This window comes from Dasypus novemcinctus, chromosome 3 (assembly GCF_030445035.2).
Source record: "Dasypus novemcinctus isolate mDasNov1 chromosome 3, mDasNov1.1.hap2, whole genome shotgun sequence".
In the NCBI taxonomy this organism is placed as follows: domain Eukaryota; kingdom Metazoa; phylum Chordata; class Mammalia; order Cingulata; family Dasypodidae; genus Dasypus; species Dasypus novemcinctus.
The window spans coordinates 40,260,231-40,278,223 of NC_080675.1; the positions used below are offsets into that span (position 1 = coordinate 40,260,231).

Sequence of the window (17,993 nt, forward strand, 5' to 3'; positions counted from 1 at the left end):
AAGAGAGACAAGCCATTTGCCTAATAGTTCATAGCTGGCCTTGTGGGCAGAGCAGAGCAGAGCAGCTGAGTCCAGAGAGAAACAAGCCCTAGGAGAGATACAAGATTTATCCTAGCCTACAATTGATACTGGAAGAAGCTGGGACCACACAGCCTTAAGAGGAAGAGGAAGCCTAAACCCTTGCAGATGTTGGCAGCCATCTTGCACCAACACGTGGCAAAAGACTTTGGTGAGGGAAGTAACTTACGCTTTATGGCCTGGTAACTATAAGCTTCTACTCCAAATAAATACCCTTTTATAAAAGCCAACAGATTTTGGGTATTTTGCATCAGCACCCCTTTGGCTGACTAATACAAGTTGTCAGAGTTTAGAGGAAGTCTATAGGGTTTGTGTCGCATGGCCTGCTGAGCAAAGGGCTCAGGATCCCCAAAGGTTCAATTCCCAGATATTGAAATGAGTGGTCCAATTCCTTCAAATCACAGGTAGTCAAGATTTTAGGCACTAAAATCCTGCTCACAGGAAAACCTCTCTGATAACCTCCCAAGAGAAGGACTCAAACTAGGAGCTTCTGCTAATTCTATTCAAGAAATACACACAAAGCCTGCCCCCCCACCCCTATAATTTTAGTGCTTCAGGAATGCATGGTATCTCAGAGGAGGTGAATTTGATCTGAATTTTGAAGGATGAAGAGAAGCTGGAGGGGAGAGGGGAGGGAGGATTCTAGCCACAGGGAAAAACAGAATGAGAAAAGGCCTAAAGGCACTAACTTGAGGGAAAGCAGAGTTAGGAGTTCCCTTAGCCCTGACCTTCAGAGGGACAGAAGTAAGGCAGAACTATCTGCAAAGGCAGGTGGTGAGGAAGGGAAGCCAAACCCATTCAAGCCATAGTTCCCCACCCCCTTTCTTGTGTCAGGGTATGTTTAAGAGCCAGCATGGTTTTCACATACATTTTCACATGCCCTTTTCTCACCTAAGGGGACCCACACTGTGTTCAAAGATCCTCACCAGGCTAAAAGCTAGCACACTCCCACTCAACTCTCTAGGCAGCCTGCCCAGTTCCACTCCTTTCCCCTCAGAAGAGCCCTACCACCTGCATCCCCTGAGGCATGAAGAAAGTTTCACATGCTTCCCAACTAGGGACAGAATACCATGGGGAACCACAAATCTGCAGGGAGGCATCACAGGCTATTACTGCTCACAGGGCCCTGGACTTAGTCCTATTTGCCCTCATACACAGAACAGACATGGTCCTTTTGTGGGGTGGCCCCACCCATGGAACACCTTCCCCAGGATGGATCCACCTGGCTGATCACTGGCCTGCTTAGAGCAAATAAAGCATAAAGGACAGGGTCCCTTCCTTCAGGAGGCTTATGAGCAAGTTCATATTATACCAAGAACAAAGGGCCAAAAATGGCTAAGATCGAAAGATACATATGTAAGAAAAGACCTCAAAGCTCAGAGACTGAAGGAGTCTATGGGGTGTGGCGGGGGAGAGAGGCCGGGAATACAGAGCAGAGAGCCACAGTCTACGGAAGTCACCAACTAACTAAATGGGTCACAATCAGCAATTTTGAGAAAGCCTGCATAGTTACCAAGGAGCATTAGAGGGGCTGCATTGACTCACGACACCACTAGGTCCTGTGTGATATGACTTCTAAAGTATGAAATCAACAACTATGCTGGGCTGGCATTCAGCAAAGGGTACTCAGATCTTCTCTCAGCACTAGCCTTCAGGTATTTAGAAACTGTGGTAGCTAATCTCCAAAGGTGGCCCCCAATGAACTGCACCTCCCAGTATTCATGTACTTGTGTGGTACCCAGTCAAGACATTCCAACCAACTTACAACCATTCTAGCCATCCTAAGTGGGGTGTCACACATGAGTTGAGAAGTCACAATTTTGGCAGACATCAGGAGAAGCAAACAAGTTACCTCCACTGCACCCAGTATGAATTCTTGACTCAAGAATCCTGAAAAATTATAAAATGGTTGCCATTTTAAACATTAAATTTAGGGTTGTTTGTCACATAGTCATAGATAACTGAAACAGAAATAAAAGCTTTATACTTCTGTAATTAAAGACAACTATTTGTAAAGAAACTGCAAAGGTTAGAAGCTGAGGGTTAAAACGGAACAGAATGGAGTAGAAACAGTGCTAGATTAGAAACCAACAGCCCCAGTCCTATACCTGGCTCTGCTCTTAGGCTGGGTAACCTTAGGCAAGAGACTTTAACCTACTTCAGACTCCCTCAGTTGAATGCCAAACAGAGTAGATGCTCAAAAGATTCTCTATGTATCTTTGGCAACTGTTGACTCCACAAACTCCTATTCTGCAATCAACCTTGGACATAGTCTTATAAAAAGCCACTCACATTTTGAATGCTTTATCTGTAAAGTGGGAAGAATGATCTCTGACCACCTTCTGGGGGAGACCCTGTAAGGATGCTCCCTTTTTTTTAATTTAGGAAAAGTCATTTTATTTTATTTTATGTTATTTTATTTTATTTTATTTTTGCCTGAGAAATCTTTATTTCTCCTTCATCTTTTTTCTTTCCCCACTCTAATCCATATTTTATTACTCCATCCTGAGGACCCTGGGATGGTTATGTCCACTCCAAAGAATATCCTTCTAAAGGTTATTTTCCCATCCTTATGAAATCAATTGTTGGCCAAAACATCTCCAATCATGGCAGATTTTTTAAAGTACGAACCATAAATTTGTGAGCTCAAAGAATTGCTGGCCCTTTCTAACAGGCAAAGACACTAAAGGAAAAGCTGAATAAAAGAGAGGAAAAAAATATATCTAAGGGGAGCAAGTGTAGTTCAGTGGTTGAGGGCCTGCTTCCCATGTACGAGGTCCCAAGTTTAATCCCTGGTACCACCTAAAAAAATACATATATATATATATGCACGCCACAACAGCATTTGGCAAAGCCCCTACCGTTTCTCTGTGTTTACGTGAAACTAGCCAGATACCTATCCAAGGGGCATTCTGGGAAACTGAGAGATCCAAAGGTTTCTCTCCCATCTGCCTTGGTGTACGTAGGTGTTCAATAAACACTGACAGGCAGATTCTCACGTCCACTTAGTCCTCAGCAGGTATGTAAAAATCCCAACAATATTCTCTTCTGCCTCTCACCATCGCCAGAGTCAACAAGGCCAAACTCTGCCAGGACTGAAGCCACTGACAAAAAACACACAATGACAAGAAACTTGCCCTCTCCCAAGGAAACACGTGTCTACTACATGTGAAGAACTTATAGTCTGGTCCTTTGTATTTCATAAAGTATCACTTATTACTCAGAAAAACAAAGGCTACATACAGCAGAACTATTTTATAACTCTGCTTGTACTTAATGATCAATTCCTGAAGCACATTTTCCCCTGGGAAATTTCTCAATTACCCCCAGCACCAACATTTCAAAGGGACATTACTGCTGTCCCTTTGTCTTAATGTATGAAATGCCAGCAGGTCACATAATTTAGGGACTTATGAATACTTCAAGAACTACCCCTCATGAATATCAGGGACCTAACTCTACTCAGCATCTAATGAACTGGATCAAACAAAATCCAAGAAGATAATGAAAGAAGGAGTGCCTTCTAACCCCAAGTCTGCACTAATTAACTGCAGCTTCATAAAAATCAGCAGTGTAAACTAGTATTAATTGGTGCTAGAATCTGAACTCCCAATCTGGAAGTTAGTTCTTTGTACGTAAGTCCGTGTCCTAAGTATTTCACATATACTGTCTTATTTAACCCTCACAACAATTTTATGAAGTAGGCACCATTATTATTCTTAATGTACGGAAATACCAAAAGCAAGGTAGGACAGCTGTCCAAGGTGACAGGTAGCAAGTAGTGGAGGTGGCATTCAAACCAAGGCAATCATACTCCAGAGTTCAAGCTTTTAATCATGAACATTCTTCTCTAAAATAAAACCCAGGTAAGAAGTTGGAGCATAACAATAGCTACATATAATATTGAGCTACTGATCTTAAAGGCTCCATGAAGCCACAGGTTGCTATTTTAAGATGTGTATAAATTGAACCTTATTCTACCTCTCAAGGGACAGCTATTTGAAGATATTCTAGGGACAATCCACACACATCCCCCTTTTTTTTCCCCAGAGGTACCAGGGCCAGGGATTGAACCCGGAGCATTACGTGGGAAGCGGATGGTCAACTACTGAACTACCCCAGCTCCCACAATCCTTAAAAAAAAAAATGATAATATCACCCTAATCTTTAGTGAATTCAGATTTCTATGCATTGGATTGGCTTAAGGTGTGGTAAGTGAACAGGACTGGAAGAAGTCCGCAGCCAGAGTACCCCTTATTCACACTGTACCACAGAAAGTAGCTTGATATCAAATATACTGCTGTCCCTCTGGACCTCAAAGCTAAATACAAGGCTAGCCAAGGTCACTCCTAATCTGTCCAGGCAGACAGTGGTAGCAGCACACACTACCTGTAATGGGAGGCTGCTCATACCCTCTGCAGGTTCATGCTCATGTGTGATGCAAGAGGAAAGGAAGTTCCCAGCAGGTAAGAAGAAGTAAAAAGAGTTCATCTTCTGGAAACCTACCTAGTTTAATTAAAGACTCTAAGAATGCTAACCCTAATTTATTATTAGCTCCCTGTGAACCCCTTTTGCAGAAAGCACTGGGCAAGTAAGAAGGATAATTTCTAAAATGGCAAGTTAGGTCAAGTAGGTGAATTTTATATTTAATGAGGGCTTTAACAAAATCAAGACCAAGTTTGGGGTTCAGTTTGGTGGACTCCTAGTTTCTTTTATTAGAAAGTTACTGAGGAAGGGCAGTGCCATGTGTTTGCAATGTTCTAAACAAGGCACAATGATTAGTCACAGAGGGTAACTTCTCAATGTCTTTTCAGGACACTAGGGTTCAACAAGCCCTATAATGACCCATCCAGCCTCCCACAATCTGAGTCTTTTTATAGTTACAGGTAATTACACCATGGAGAGATTACATCACTGCAGGGTTTGCAGCTGACAGGAAGATGCTGTGCGGATGTTTTTGGGAACTACATCCTCATTTAGCAAACAATTTGCTAGGGTCTCTATTGTTCATTTCCAAGAATAGAATCACCTTGGCCAATCTTGTGCCTAAACTGGGAACGAAACAACCAAAGGCTATTGTAGACAGAACAGAAACAACCACAGAAGGAAACGTGGTATCCCAGGGGGAAAGAACACAGACGGTTTCTTCCTCTGTCAGGCTAATCCTCTGAAGGTTGGTCTGAGTGATCCAATAGGGAAGCCCAAGAAATGGGTCTGAGAGAAGCCTGCCATTCAGCACACATAGTGTAGTTTCCAGCAAAGACCACAGGCAACAGAATCAGACAGACTGGGTACAAACCCAGATTTACCACCTACAACTGGCTGTGTCTAGGCAAGTTTTCTAACCTCTATCTGCCTCATTTTCAATGGTTACAAGACCACCTAGCGCACAGGAGTTCTGAAGGCTTTAAATGGACTGATAACACAAGACCTAACATTTAGATGACAGTCTACACGTCAGTTTCCTGCTTGTTCTGTTTCTTTCTGTCAGAGTATATTACCTTTGACTCCAGGTGCCTTCAGAGATGGCGAGGTGAACCCAGGGCCACCTGCCAACATCTCTCTGCCATAGCAATGTTAAAGGGCCAAAGCCATGTCATCTCCCAGAGAGCCTGGTTCTCAACATTTTCCATCTCAATGAAAACTAACTGTCTGGCTTTCCCATTCTGCCACATAGACATGCAAATGGCTGTTTTCCCTGCTATTTAAAAATTGCTGTAGGTACTTAAGAGATGCTTAATATGGCCTAAAGTGTCATGGCAACAATTTAAGGGAAAAAGAAATCAAAATAAAATATGAGTTCACTCAGTAACTATGGTCAAGAAAGGGGAAGTATGAGAACTAAAAGCTTTTTACGTGAGTCAACAAGCCAGATGGGCTGAGATCATCAAACTATGCAAACATAAGCTTTCTGGAAGGTAAAGGGGATTCCTGAAGTAACCATTCCCTGAAGTGGTCAAGTGTGACATCTCCTAACTCCTCACCCCAACCCAAACAAGGACTTTGCATCTTCAGTTTTGTTTTTTAAAGACAGGAAGGATGTCATCTGCATAAAGTCTCCTACCCAGCATGACTCAATAGCAGATCACATACCAACTTATTATTATTTGGGAATTACATTGCACATTGTTATGCTAAGTGCTCTCCAATTATTTTTATAGTCTACACAACAATTCCTTAACATTCTTAAGGATGTTGTTTCTGTTTTAAAGGAGCACAAAGAAGTCAAGTGATTTGCCTAAGGTCATAGAGCAAATTTCCAAGATCACTGGTAAAGGGAAAGAGTTGTGAAACCTGGGAGAGGCTTTGGATCCTAATTCCTCACTCTAGCCCAAGAAGGAAGGCAAATTGAGTAGCACTTGTATAGATTGCATTTTAAATTCTGCCTTCAGAACCAGTCTTCTCACTTAATGTTGTGGCTAGGCATGAAGAATAAGAGGTGCTTCTTTTTGCTACTCCTAAAAAGGGAACTTTTTAATAATTCTCTCCAACTGCTCCAGAGGAGAAAAACTGAATCCAAAGTCTCTCTCTAACACCTTCTCTGCTATAACTCCAAATTCCGAGCCGTAAATAAGAGAACCGGTATGTAAAACTAAATTCCAAGCATGACATACCTTCTTTACTCCCAAACTCTCAAGCGCATCTTCATATTTGTTTCTTTACCTCTAAACCTGTACAATTATGTCCAAGACTTAGGGGGTGGCTGTGATATTAATGACCAGAGACAATGCAGACAAACATCCCTCCTCCCCACACCTAGGTCTACACTTAACTATGTCCAGTGGGATTCTCAAAGTCATGAATGTGCATATACACATAAGCATATTCAGGGTTGACTATAGCCCACTAGATTACAAGATTAAGTACATTACAAAGCATCTCATTTTAAAATTGGGTATTGTCTCTGCAACGGGTATTTAGGAATAGGTATAGGAGCAAGTAAGAAATGCAAGGGAAACAGAGTCTTTCCTAAACTGAACTGCCTTTCCTCAGCTTCAGCACATGAATCTAGGCAAACTTCTTTGGCACACTGCTCATGGCCGGCACTGAGGCAGGTTACTATAGTGAAAGGGGGAAGGCAGCTGGTCTAGCAGATAACATGGCTGACAGACAGCATGGCCATGAGACCCCACACAGAAACCTCCTGGCTGCCAGAAACACCCTGCAAGATCCTGGCCATGAGAGTTTCATTTGGAATGAGAATCCTGTTCAGGGTCAAGAGAAAACCCAAGATACCCTCAAAAGGCCTCACCATTGGCCCCTGAGAAACTGACAGGTGGGGCAACCAATCAGAACACCAATCAGCTGGGGCCCCACCCCAACATTATGAAGGAGGATGGGGGAAAGATTTAAAAAGCCCTGACCTGGGGACCATAGAGCACAACTCACCCTGCAGTGCACCCACAGTCCATGCCTCAGATCATCTTCTTTTCTTGTTTTCTTGTTTCTTAACTCTTTACTCCCTTGCCTACCATGTAACATGTCCTTAAATTCTTGTGTTTTTTTGTTTTGCTTTTTTTTCTTAAATTCATTTACATGACATAAGCCAAGAACCTAGAAGCCCAGAAACCAGAGCCACCCCGTAACAGCACAGTTGTGTCCTAAGTTTCAGACCAAGAAGTGGGCACATCCCTCCCCCAGGAGCTACTCCAGAAAGAGGGAAGACATTGGCAGAACTTGGTACACTGGATCTAAGTAATGGTGAAACCCCTTCCCCTGCCTTTACCTGCCCTACCCCATTTTATGTTTTATGGGGAGTAGAAAAGACTTGGCAGGGTGGGGGGCAGGGGAAGAAGGAGTCTTTGCAGATGCGGAAGAGAAAAAAAAATAGGGCCAACTTTCTCATCCTGGTCTGAGCCCACATGACAGACAGACATTCATTTTTCCACATTTGAGAATGATAATCTCTATATAGGCGGTCTGAAACCATCAATCCCTGATAACTCATCTCAAAGCTCGGTGTAAAGTTGGGAAGGTGTGGGTAGCTGAAAATGGGGGTAGGAAATGGGAGGAGGAGGGGGTTGAAGATGACTTAAAGGAGGGTGGGGGAAAGTGGGATGGCTTAATGGAACTAAAGAGACTAAGACATTTTAGACACTGAAGGCAGATGCTCTGCCACTAATACCATTGTGTAACAAGTAAGGGAGCTACCCTGAAGAGCCTTGGAAGCAGCAGGAGGCAGCAGTGTGCCGGGACTGTACCAGGTCCTAGTCTTGCTCCCATCATTAGCCACAGATCATCATTAGCCACAGATCCTGGGCAAGTATACAATCTCTAAAGTTCATCCTGGCTCTGACCAATCTACCCATCTGTCTATCCACCTGTCTTTCCTTCAAGCTCTGTTAGCCATTCCTTTCATGGGCATACTTATTGACCACCTTTTATTCCAGGCTCTACAGCGGGGGTAGGGGAGTCGGGGTAGCAAACCTTTTCTGTAAAGGGCCAAACATTTAAAGCCTAAGTATTTAAGTTTTGTAGGACACACCGTCTCTATTAAAAGTATCCAGCTCTTGCCATTGTATTACAAAAGCAGTATAGACAACAGAATGTTATTTATGTTCCAACAAAACTTTATTTAAGAACATTAAAATTTGATTTTGATATAATTTTCATGTGTCACAAAATAATATTCTTGTCTCAACTATTTAAAAATTAAAAATAAACAACAAACTATTCTCATCTTGAAGGCCAACAAAAGCAGATGGCAGATAGGATTTGGGCTAGGGCCATAGTTTCCATATGTCTGCTCTAGAGATGTAGTGCTGAACAAGACAGAGTCCAGACACTCTTGATTCTGGGACTACCACTTCTGGAGACTTTCCCTGGCTTTGGAATAGCCTATGAAATGTAGGCACTCCTTCATTTTCTTGCACATTGGTGCAGCCAGACCTTCCTTCCCTTTGGAACCTCACATACCATGATGCCCATACTGTGGGATCCCAACCATTAGAGATCCCCTGGGTTGTGTCAGGGGCGCCTTACAGCCAGGAAGCCTCAGGCTTATGGGAAAGGTTTGGGTTAAGTGTCGTAATGGGATGAAGGAGAGGCAGTAAGAGAGAAAATCTATGTGTGGGTGGTAAAGGCTATCATGGAAAGAAAAACAGTAACTTTCTCCCAACAAGTGAGAAGAAAATATAAGATTAGATGAGACTGCACCATTATCTGTATATGAAGGGTTAAGTGGGTAGCGGCAGTTGATAGAGAATGCAAGAGGCAGCACTGAGTAAGTGGACACTACAAGTCACAATATGTGTAATACACATACCCATTTCCTTTGAGACCCTAGCTTTGAGATCCCCATCTACATAACACTGTCCACAGAAATTGCTATATACATGTTTGTAATGAAGTTTGGTAGGGGCACCAATACTGGTGACTCAAAGATGATACTGAGGCTTGCAGGTACAGGGGCAGCTTCCAGCATATCGCCCAGAAGCCTATACTGTACACACCCTTTCTAAAAGGACGTCAGGTCTACAGGACCACATGAAGAGAACCTAGAAGGGTCTTCAGAGCACTGTTGAAAGTGGCAAGGCCCGTATAAACTCAAAAAGGCTCACTGCTATATTTCTAGCTCCTGCTAAGGCTCCTCTTTCTCTTGTTTACTATCTTCAACCAGAAAATTCTTAGAATTATCAAAGTACAGACTGAGGGAGCAAGAAGTTGCCTTAAAGTTTAACCAGGTCAACTCTTCATTTGAAAGATGGAGAAAAAGGCATAGAATCGTTGAATAGCTTAGCCAACATTACAAAGTTTGTAATGTCAATGACCAGGCCCTGCTTTCACTATGTTACAATACTTACAATATTACCTATGTACTCGTTCTGATAAAAAGCACAGAAAGACAAAAATTTTTTAAAAAGCTAACAATTAAGTGCTTATTGTATTATCTCATTTAATCTTCACAACCACCCTATGGGGTTGGTACTATTATTATCCCATTTTGCAGATGAGGAAACCAAGTCTTACAGAAGAAGAGATTTGTTCAGGGTCACAGAGTCAGCAAGTAGTAGGACTGGGTTCTGAACACAGACAGGATGATCTGTAGCCTGCACCCTTACTTGCACATCATGCTCTGAATCCTTTATCTCCATCCTGCCTAATGATGATTACAGCTGGAGGACAAGGGGTGGTAATGTTATCAGCAACAGGCTCCCCACACAACCCTCCATTAGCTGGCTCACTAGCCTGCTAGTGCCAAGCCCCAAAGGACTGGATCCCTGCTGGCATAAAAGCCCCCACCTTTTGCTCTCCCTGCAGGGACTGAAGAGGGAATGAAGAGCAACTGCCTGCCAAAGGAAGAATTTGCTATACCAGTCTTAGATAGAAACTTGGTATTAAGTCTTTTCCCTGCCCATACGCAGAAGGTAGGTCAGGACTCACCTGAGGCAAGTCCGTCTCCAAGCAGGGTGCTAAGGATCACCAGCAGAAGGAACACTCCATGTCCCACAGAGGCAACAGCAAACGGTGAGGTGCTCTTTGGTGCTATCCTGCCATGGCACATCTTTCATCCGTCCAAGTTTTTTTTAAAAGAAAAATTTAAAAGCCAGAAGTAAAAATCCTAAAGTCAGGCAGGGAGTTGATTCACCTATAAAAAAGAACAAGGACATAAGCAGAATGAAAACTTCAGCCAGAACTTGGTTGGAGGCAGGCACTTTGGTAAGGAAGCCATAATCATATACTAACTTGAAAGAATTCTAGCAACCAAACTCATGCCAGGAGAAGAGATAAGCTCATAAACAGCTTTTCAATTCCTCCCTGGAGAAATGCCAAGACAGAAAGAATAAGGAGACAAGCTTGTCTCACCCGGAGATCTGTCAGGAGTCACAAAGCTTTCAGAAACTGCCCTGGCTCTGCCCGGCAGCCTCAGAGGCTCCAAAAGAGCAGGAGAAAAGCAGCTGTTGACGCAGAGCTGCAAACCCAAGTCACACTTTGCCTTTGCCCTTGGACTCATAATAAATCCAACTAATCAAAAGGGAAAAAAAAGAAAATAGAAACACACCCTCTAGGGAAGGAATGCAGCAGGAGGAGCCAATCCCTGCCCCCGTCCCACACTGGCCATCACGCTAAACCTCCAGAGGCTGGATGAGCCCCTGAGGATCTGACTGGACAGCCGTGAACCTCAAAAATGCCCTAATTAACCAGGGCTTCACCCTCACCCAACACACCTGGGCCCTAAAAGGTCACTCTGTTGACTGTCCCAGACACTGACGGAGGGTGGAGGACAAGCTGTAATTGTTAATTGGCCCACACCTTTTCTAGTTCAGACAAATCCTTCAAAAGAATAGGAACCAGTATATTTGAAAAATTTAGGGGTCAAGAAGTTAAGGATTTTTTCCACTACATGTTTTCAGGGAGGTTGCAGGGTTATTAACACACTATGACGCGAGCCTATTATTAACATATTTTAGTTAACTTACTTGATTTTATTTGCCAGTTACTCATTTATCCAAATTTAGAGGTTTCCCAAATAAGATCATCCCTCCTTTTTTTTTCAGTTTCACATATACCCCTTTTCCATTAATAAGGCTTTATGTACACAGATAAGGAAGCTTGCCATCTACAAGCCCTAATAAAAGGTGCCCTAGAGATTCTCCCAGAGATATTAACCAGGCATGATTTTTTTTTTTAAAGATTTATTTATTTCTCTCCCCTTCCTCCACCCCCCACCCCGTTGTCTGCTCTCCTGTGTCCATTCACTGTGTGTTCTTCTGTGTTCGCTTACATTCTCAGCGAACCAGGAATCTGTGTCTCTTTTTGTTGCATCATCTTGCTGGGTCAATTCTCCGTGTGTAAGGTACCACTCCTGGGTAGGCTGCACTTTTTTCGCACAGGGCGGTTCTCCTTGTAGGGTGCACCCCTTGTGCATGCCGCTCCCCTACCTGGAGGACACCTCTGCGTGGCATGGCACTCCTTGTGCGTGGCAGCACTGTGCATGGGCCAGCTCACCACACAAGCCAGGAGGTCTTGGGTTCGAACTCTAGACCTCCTATATGGTAGGCGGATGCTGCATCAGTAGAGCCACATCCACTTCCCAGGCCTGATTTTAATCCATGTCTGAAGTCTTGTTTCCCCTCCTAGAGTCACCGCAAACAGCAACATCAGCTGCCTCAGTTGAAATGAAGGACAGTTATGAAGGTCTTCAACAAGCATTAGCTAGGAGCTAGCCATTAGGGTTTTCCTCTATTAGTTATGACTGCAGCAGTCTTCAGTCCCCAGCTTTTACCCAGCCTCCCATTTGAACCTCTTTAAAGCTGCAGAGCAGGGATGTTTCATGAAAATGCCTGGTGGCATTTCTGTGAGTGATCAGAAAGTTCGTGAGTGATGAGAAATAGTACACAAAATGTGTGTGTCAATGTGTGTGTATTTATGTGGCTAGGAACAGTAGAGTGAGAATGCCTGGATTCATGTTTCCTCCATTATGACTTTGTGGCCAAGTAATATAACCTCTCTAAGCCTTAGTTTCCTGTTCTGTAAAATGGGGACCTAACAAAGCACTTGGTACACTGCAGGGCACTAAGTCCTCAGTAAACATTGGCTGCTGTGCTGTTGTAATTATTAATTAAAACTTAAGCTGACAAAGCCCTTGGAGATCTCAAGCCCCACATCTCATTTGACAGATGCCAAAACCAAGGTCCAAAGAAGTTAAAGGATATATCGAGGACTACCAGCTGGTTAGTAAAAGGATTGACAATGGGCTCTCTGGTGCTGCCACTTCAGATGCGGCCACACCAGGTAGTCTTATCAGACTAGTCATCATCCCTTCAAAGCAACAAGAGTGGATCATCAGAATGACACCCGCCTATACCACACCACATCAAGGCAGGTGCATAACAAATATTTAAGTAGTGAATGGATTAGGCTGGATCAGGGTGGTGCTTTAGTGCTATGTACAAGAGGAGGTGTCTGAGAAGACTCCTAAAGGAGTGATACTAAGCTGAGTCCTAAAGGATGTATCTAGTAAAAAGAAGGAAAAGGAGGTACCAATAGGTACGGCTCAGAGCAATGGGTGTACAGGACTCTGCAGAGGCAGCTTCAGATGAAGCTAGAGGCAAAGGGCTAAGTGAGGAATTTGAACTTTACCCTGAAAACTGCATGAAGCCTTCAAGAATTACAAACTGGGATACTATAGGGCTGAGTTCATTTGAAAGATCACCATAGCAGGGATTTTAGAGGACATGGGGGAGAAGGGAAGGAGAGTTATAGTGTAGAACAAAATCTTGAATTTAGTATTTTTATAATCAATGCAGAGCTCTTCGGAGAACAAAATGGCAATATTTATTTAAAAACCAACCAACAAACAAATGAGCAAACAAACACACATATTCCCTGGCCCACAATTTCTACTTCTGAAATCTGTTCTTGGAAATCATGTGTGCAATAATATAGATGGCAAGAACATTCACTGAATTATCTATAAATGGCAAAAGATTGGCACAACCTAAAAGTTCATCAAAAGGGGACTAGTTAGGGAGCGGACGTGGCTCAACGATAGAGCATCTGCCTACCACACGGAGGGGCCAGGGTTCAAACCCAGGGCCTCCTTGACCCATGTGGAGCTGGCCCACATGCAGTGCTGATACGCACAAGGAGTGCCCTGCCATGCAGGAGTGTTCCCACGCATGGGAGCCCCACGCTCAAGGAGTGCACCCCATAAGGAGAGCTGCCCAGTGCAAAAGAAAGTCCAGTCTGCCCCGGAGTGGCGCTGCACACATAGAGAGCTGATGCAGCAAGATGATGCAACAAAAAAGAGACACAGAGTCCCGGTGCCGCTGACAAGAAGAACACACAGTGAATGGACAGAGAACAGACAATTGGGGGGGTGGGGTTGGGCGGGAGATAAATTAAATAAATAAATACATACATTTTAAAAGGGGACTAGTTAAATAAGTTTCTTTTAAAAGTACACCCTTACAACAGAATATTATGCAGTAGTTTTAAAAGAAAAGGGCAGCTCAATCTGTAGTAATATGGAATGACTTCACAATTAGTGAGTCCATACCAACATTTTTATGTATTTCATTTGTTTTGCTTGCTTGATTTTTTCAGGAGGCACTGTGAACTGAACCTGAGATACCCCCCACAATGTGGGAGGCATGCACTCAATGCTTGAGCCTCATCTGCTCCCATATTTCTGTATTTTTAAAGGCTACACACAGGCGTGCACACCAAATGCACCAAACATCGCTGGAATGATGCATAAGAAATTGGTAACAAAAGATTGCCTTAAGGAAGGAAGAGAATGGCTAACAGAAAGAAAGGAAACTCATCTGTCACTGTATATATTTCCTTACAATCTCCTAGAGTTCTGTACCTTGTGCATGTATTACCTACTCAAATTTTAGAAAAAATTAAATTTATGTAGCAAGGCCTTCCCTATAGACTGCCTTTCTATATTCCTACCTCACAAATTTATGACATTGAAATAACCTTCAAAGATCTGACTGCTCCTCTGCCAGGAACACAGTCACTTTCAGGGCTCAGGGAAAGGGTCATCTCCTTGTAGAATTCTTTTCTAATACTTCCCACTAGCAGCACCCCAAGGAGAAGTGACTGCCTTCTTACCCCAAAAGAGCATTGGGCACCCTATTACTGTGCCTATAATAAGTTATCATATCAATTTATCTCTTTTGTCCTAACAGGCTGAGAGTTCCATGAAGGCAGTGACTTTGAATCTTCAACAGCCTCACAGGGAACAAGTGTTTGCCAAACTCATGAATATTTTAGGGAGGAGAGGATATACATATATAAGCACCTGTTTCTTGTTTGTTTTCCTTTGTTTTTTTTTTTTTTTTTTTAGAATCAGCTGGCTCCTCCTTTACTGCTCAAGCAACTATCTATAGGACAGGGATTCTTAACAAGGTGTTCGTCAGCTTGAACTGAAATTCAAAAAAAACATTATTCTTGTAGGGAGAGTGTGATAATTTATTAAATACTACGTAGCATAGTGTGGACTTAGTAAAGAGTCCATGGTTTTCACCTGACTGGCAAAGGGGTCCTGGAACAAAAAAGGTTAAGAATCTCTGACCTTCGTATGACAAAGGACCAATTCCGCCATGAAGTCTAAGATCTGACCAAGGGCAGAACAGGATGACAGAAATGGTAGCTTTGCAAAGAAAAAGGAAATATGAATGGAGGGTAGTCAATGTAGTATTTACATGCAAGGGTGGGGTGGTAGTTCTTGCTTCAGAAATAATACAGAGGAAAACTAACCCTCCACAATCCCACAGTATTGCCTGGAATGGAGAACCCAGATACCTTGGAGACAGGGTTACATTTCCAATCTAATAATTTTAAGAAAAGATTTGCTTTGAACACAGATTTAAATACACACAAGCTCTTTCTCTCCCAGCAGGCGGCGGCGGAGGAGGCCCGGCGAGTGTAGCGATGGCTAAGATCAAGGCTCGGGACCTTCGTGGCAAGGAGGAGCTGCTGAAAACAGTTGGACGACCTGAAGGTGGAGCTGTCCCAGCTACGCGTCGCCAAAGTGACTGGCGGTGCGGTGTCCAAGCTCTCCAAAATCCGAGTGGTCCAGAAATCCACCGCCCATGTTCTTACTGTCATTAACCAGACTCAGAAAGAGAACCTCAGGAAGTTCTACAAGGGCAAGCAATACAAGCCCCTGGATCTGCAGCCCAAGAAAACACATGCCATGTGCCGTAGGCTCAATAAGCATGAGGAGAACCTGAAGACCAAAAAACAGTAGCAGCAGGAGTGGCTGTACCCCCTGCAGAAGTTTGTGGTCAAGGCCTGAGCAAAAAAATAAATAAATACACACACACAAAAGGTCCTTTAATTGCATACCAAGTGAAAATTTTAAAAAGCTTCAGAACAAATTAAGACCAGGTATTCTTATCCCTAGAGAAACACAGAAGCAGCTAAAACTAAGGAAAAGCTAGATTTCACTTCAGTATTCTTTTGCCAAGCTAGTGACCCTTCCCCTAATTAAAAAAATATACATATATATATATACACCCATACATATACACTATATATGATTAAAGAGGAACCTGGAACAAAACCTCATTTGCAAAGCTGGCACTCACTCATCCTCACAAGAAATATAATATCTAAACTTAGAAGTGAGAAGAAAAGAGAGGACCTAAGGCTATGGCTTAGTCCCATCTATGCTACCAACAAGCTGACCAGACAGGAAAGCTCTCTGGGTTTCTGTTTCCACATTTCAAAAAAGCTCTAAGGTCTCTCTCGGCCACAGAATTCTCCACAGCTTAGCTTCTGAGCTTCTCTTTGCATAATCCATCTCTTCCTCCAGCAGCTAGCTTCCCCTCCAAAACATGGGAGAGAAGGTATGGAAAATCTGCATTCACCTTTCTGATTTTCTTTCTTGGGACTGGTACTGCTGCCTCCCAATAGTATGTGGTAACATGAGGTCCCAGGAGCTAGAATGCCAACCCCTCTAGGGCAGCATCTGGTCCTTCTGGCTCTATGAACCCAGAATATCAAAAGCTGGGTGGCTCTGCTCTACTGAATGTGGCGTCATGGACACTCATTTCCTGCTGCCCAGGATGATCCTCCAAGGAGGAAGAATAGTGCCCTCAAGCCATGGCTCTGACCTTAAGGAAGCCACTTACTTCAACTCTGCCTTTGTTTCCTCATCCTCATGTAAAATGTGGGTTTTGCTTGTTTTGACTATCTCAGTAGGCTCTGGTAAGGCTCAAAGAGACAAACTTACAAGGAAATGCTATGCAAACTAGAAAGACCCAGGGCTTTCTATTTACAGTCTTGGCCCAGAAGCCAAGGAAGCAGAGGGCTATGTGAGAAGTTGTTCATAAAAATGACAGTGGTGGGAGCAGATGTGGCTCAAGCAGTTGAGCACCAGCTTCTCACATGGGAGTTTTCGGTTCCAGTGCCTCTAAAAACAAACAAAACAAAAAAAACAAGCAAAGAGACAAAAAAAAAAAAAAATAAGCAAACAAATGAAAAAACCAACTCAAGGGAGCTGATGTGGCTCAGTGATTGAGTGCCAGCTTCCCACACACAGGGTCCCAGGTTCAATCCCCAGCCTTAGTACAAAAAAAAAAAAAAAAGACACTGACAAGCGTGGGCATGATAGACTTCTGATGTAAGGAGAACTTGCAACGTAAGTCCAAAGTCCAAAGTTCACATGGTTTGCTTACTTGTTGGTGCCATATATGCTTCCAAGTTAATTCAAGAGCCTGCTAAGATGAAAAGTGCCATTCAAAAATGGCTCAGCCTGAGGAGGCAGCAGCAGCAGATAGAGCCAGCCATGAAATGGCCAGAATAGACTGCCTGGGGCCCACATCTCCTCAGCCCACACGTGGTTGCTCTGGAGCCTACCCCTACCGAGAATACCACAGTCCTGCTGGAGGATCAGAGTTGCGTTGACACTCTTTTGAGCCCTCCTCTGTGGAAGCAAAAGAGCCTGTCTCAGTCAAGCTGAGCTCCCAGGTGCTGGGTGGGCTTCAGTTTATATGTAATTTTCAGAACGAATTACTTCCTAAACAATGGCTCATGTACCCATTAATCAGAAGAGGGAGTTGGGTATTTGAAACGAAGAGAAAGGAAGAGTTTAGTCCTCTAATTAACCATCTTCACCAATGCTGATGCTGCCATGTGATTAAGAAGGAGAGAAGCATTATAGGATAAAGGATGGTTCAAGAAGTGTAAACAGAACTCAACCAGCTAGTTACATTTCAGAGTGTCAACTGAAAAGAAGTCCCCACACTTTGAAGTCCAAAGATCTCCAGACTGACATGATAAGAAAAGTGACTAATAGTCCAAAGCTATCAAGCTACGGAGGAACTCCCTTTTCTTGCCTTCTAAGTCTCTCCCCTTTACTCCACTCACTCTGAAACAGCTATGAACACAAAGAAATATCTAATCATTTATTGGATCTTAATGACTCCCACTCCATAAGAAAAGATTAAATTTGA

At 43.3% G+C, this 17,993-nt stretch overlaps 1 protein-coding gene and 1 pseudogene across 3 annotated transcripts in view; one reads left to right on the forward strand and one right to left on the reverse strand.

Moving 5' to 3' along the window:
* SUSD6 (sushi domain containing 6) overlaps positions 1-17,993 on the reverse strand; it is a 122,193-nt gene that overhangs the window by 52,238 nt on the left and 51,962 nt on the right. For 2 of the 3 annotated variants that reach the window (XM_058293211.1, XM_058293209.1), the window contains exon 2: positions 10,462-10,666. In XM_058293211.1, the coding sequence (XP_058149194.1) occupies positions 10,462-10,582 (121 nt within the window). In that variant the 5' untranslated portion in view covers positions 10,583-10,666. Of the gene's footprint in view, positions 1-10,461; positions 10,667-10,884; positions 11,036-17,993 lie in introns of those variants that run through there. The other variant, XM_058293210.1, reaches the window with a different exon arrangement.
* Positions 15,466-15,847, forward strand: LOC131277911 (large ribosomal subunit protein uL29 pseudogene; annotated as a pseudogene).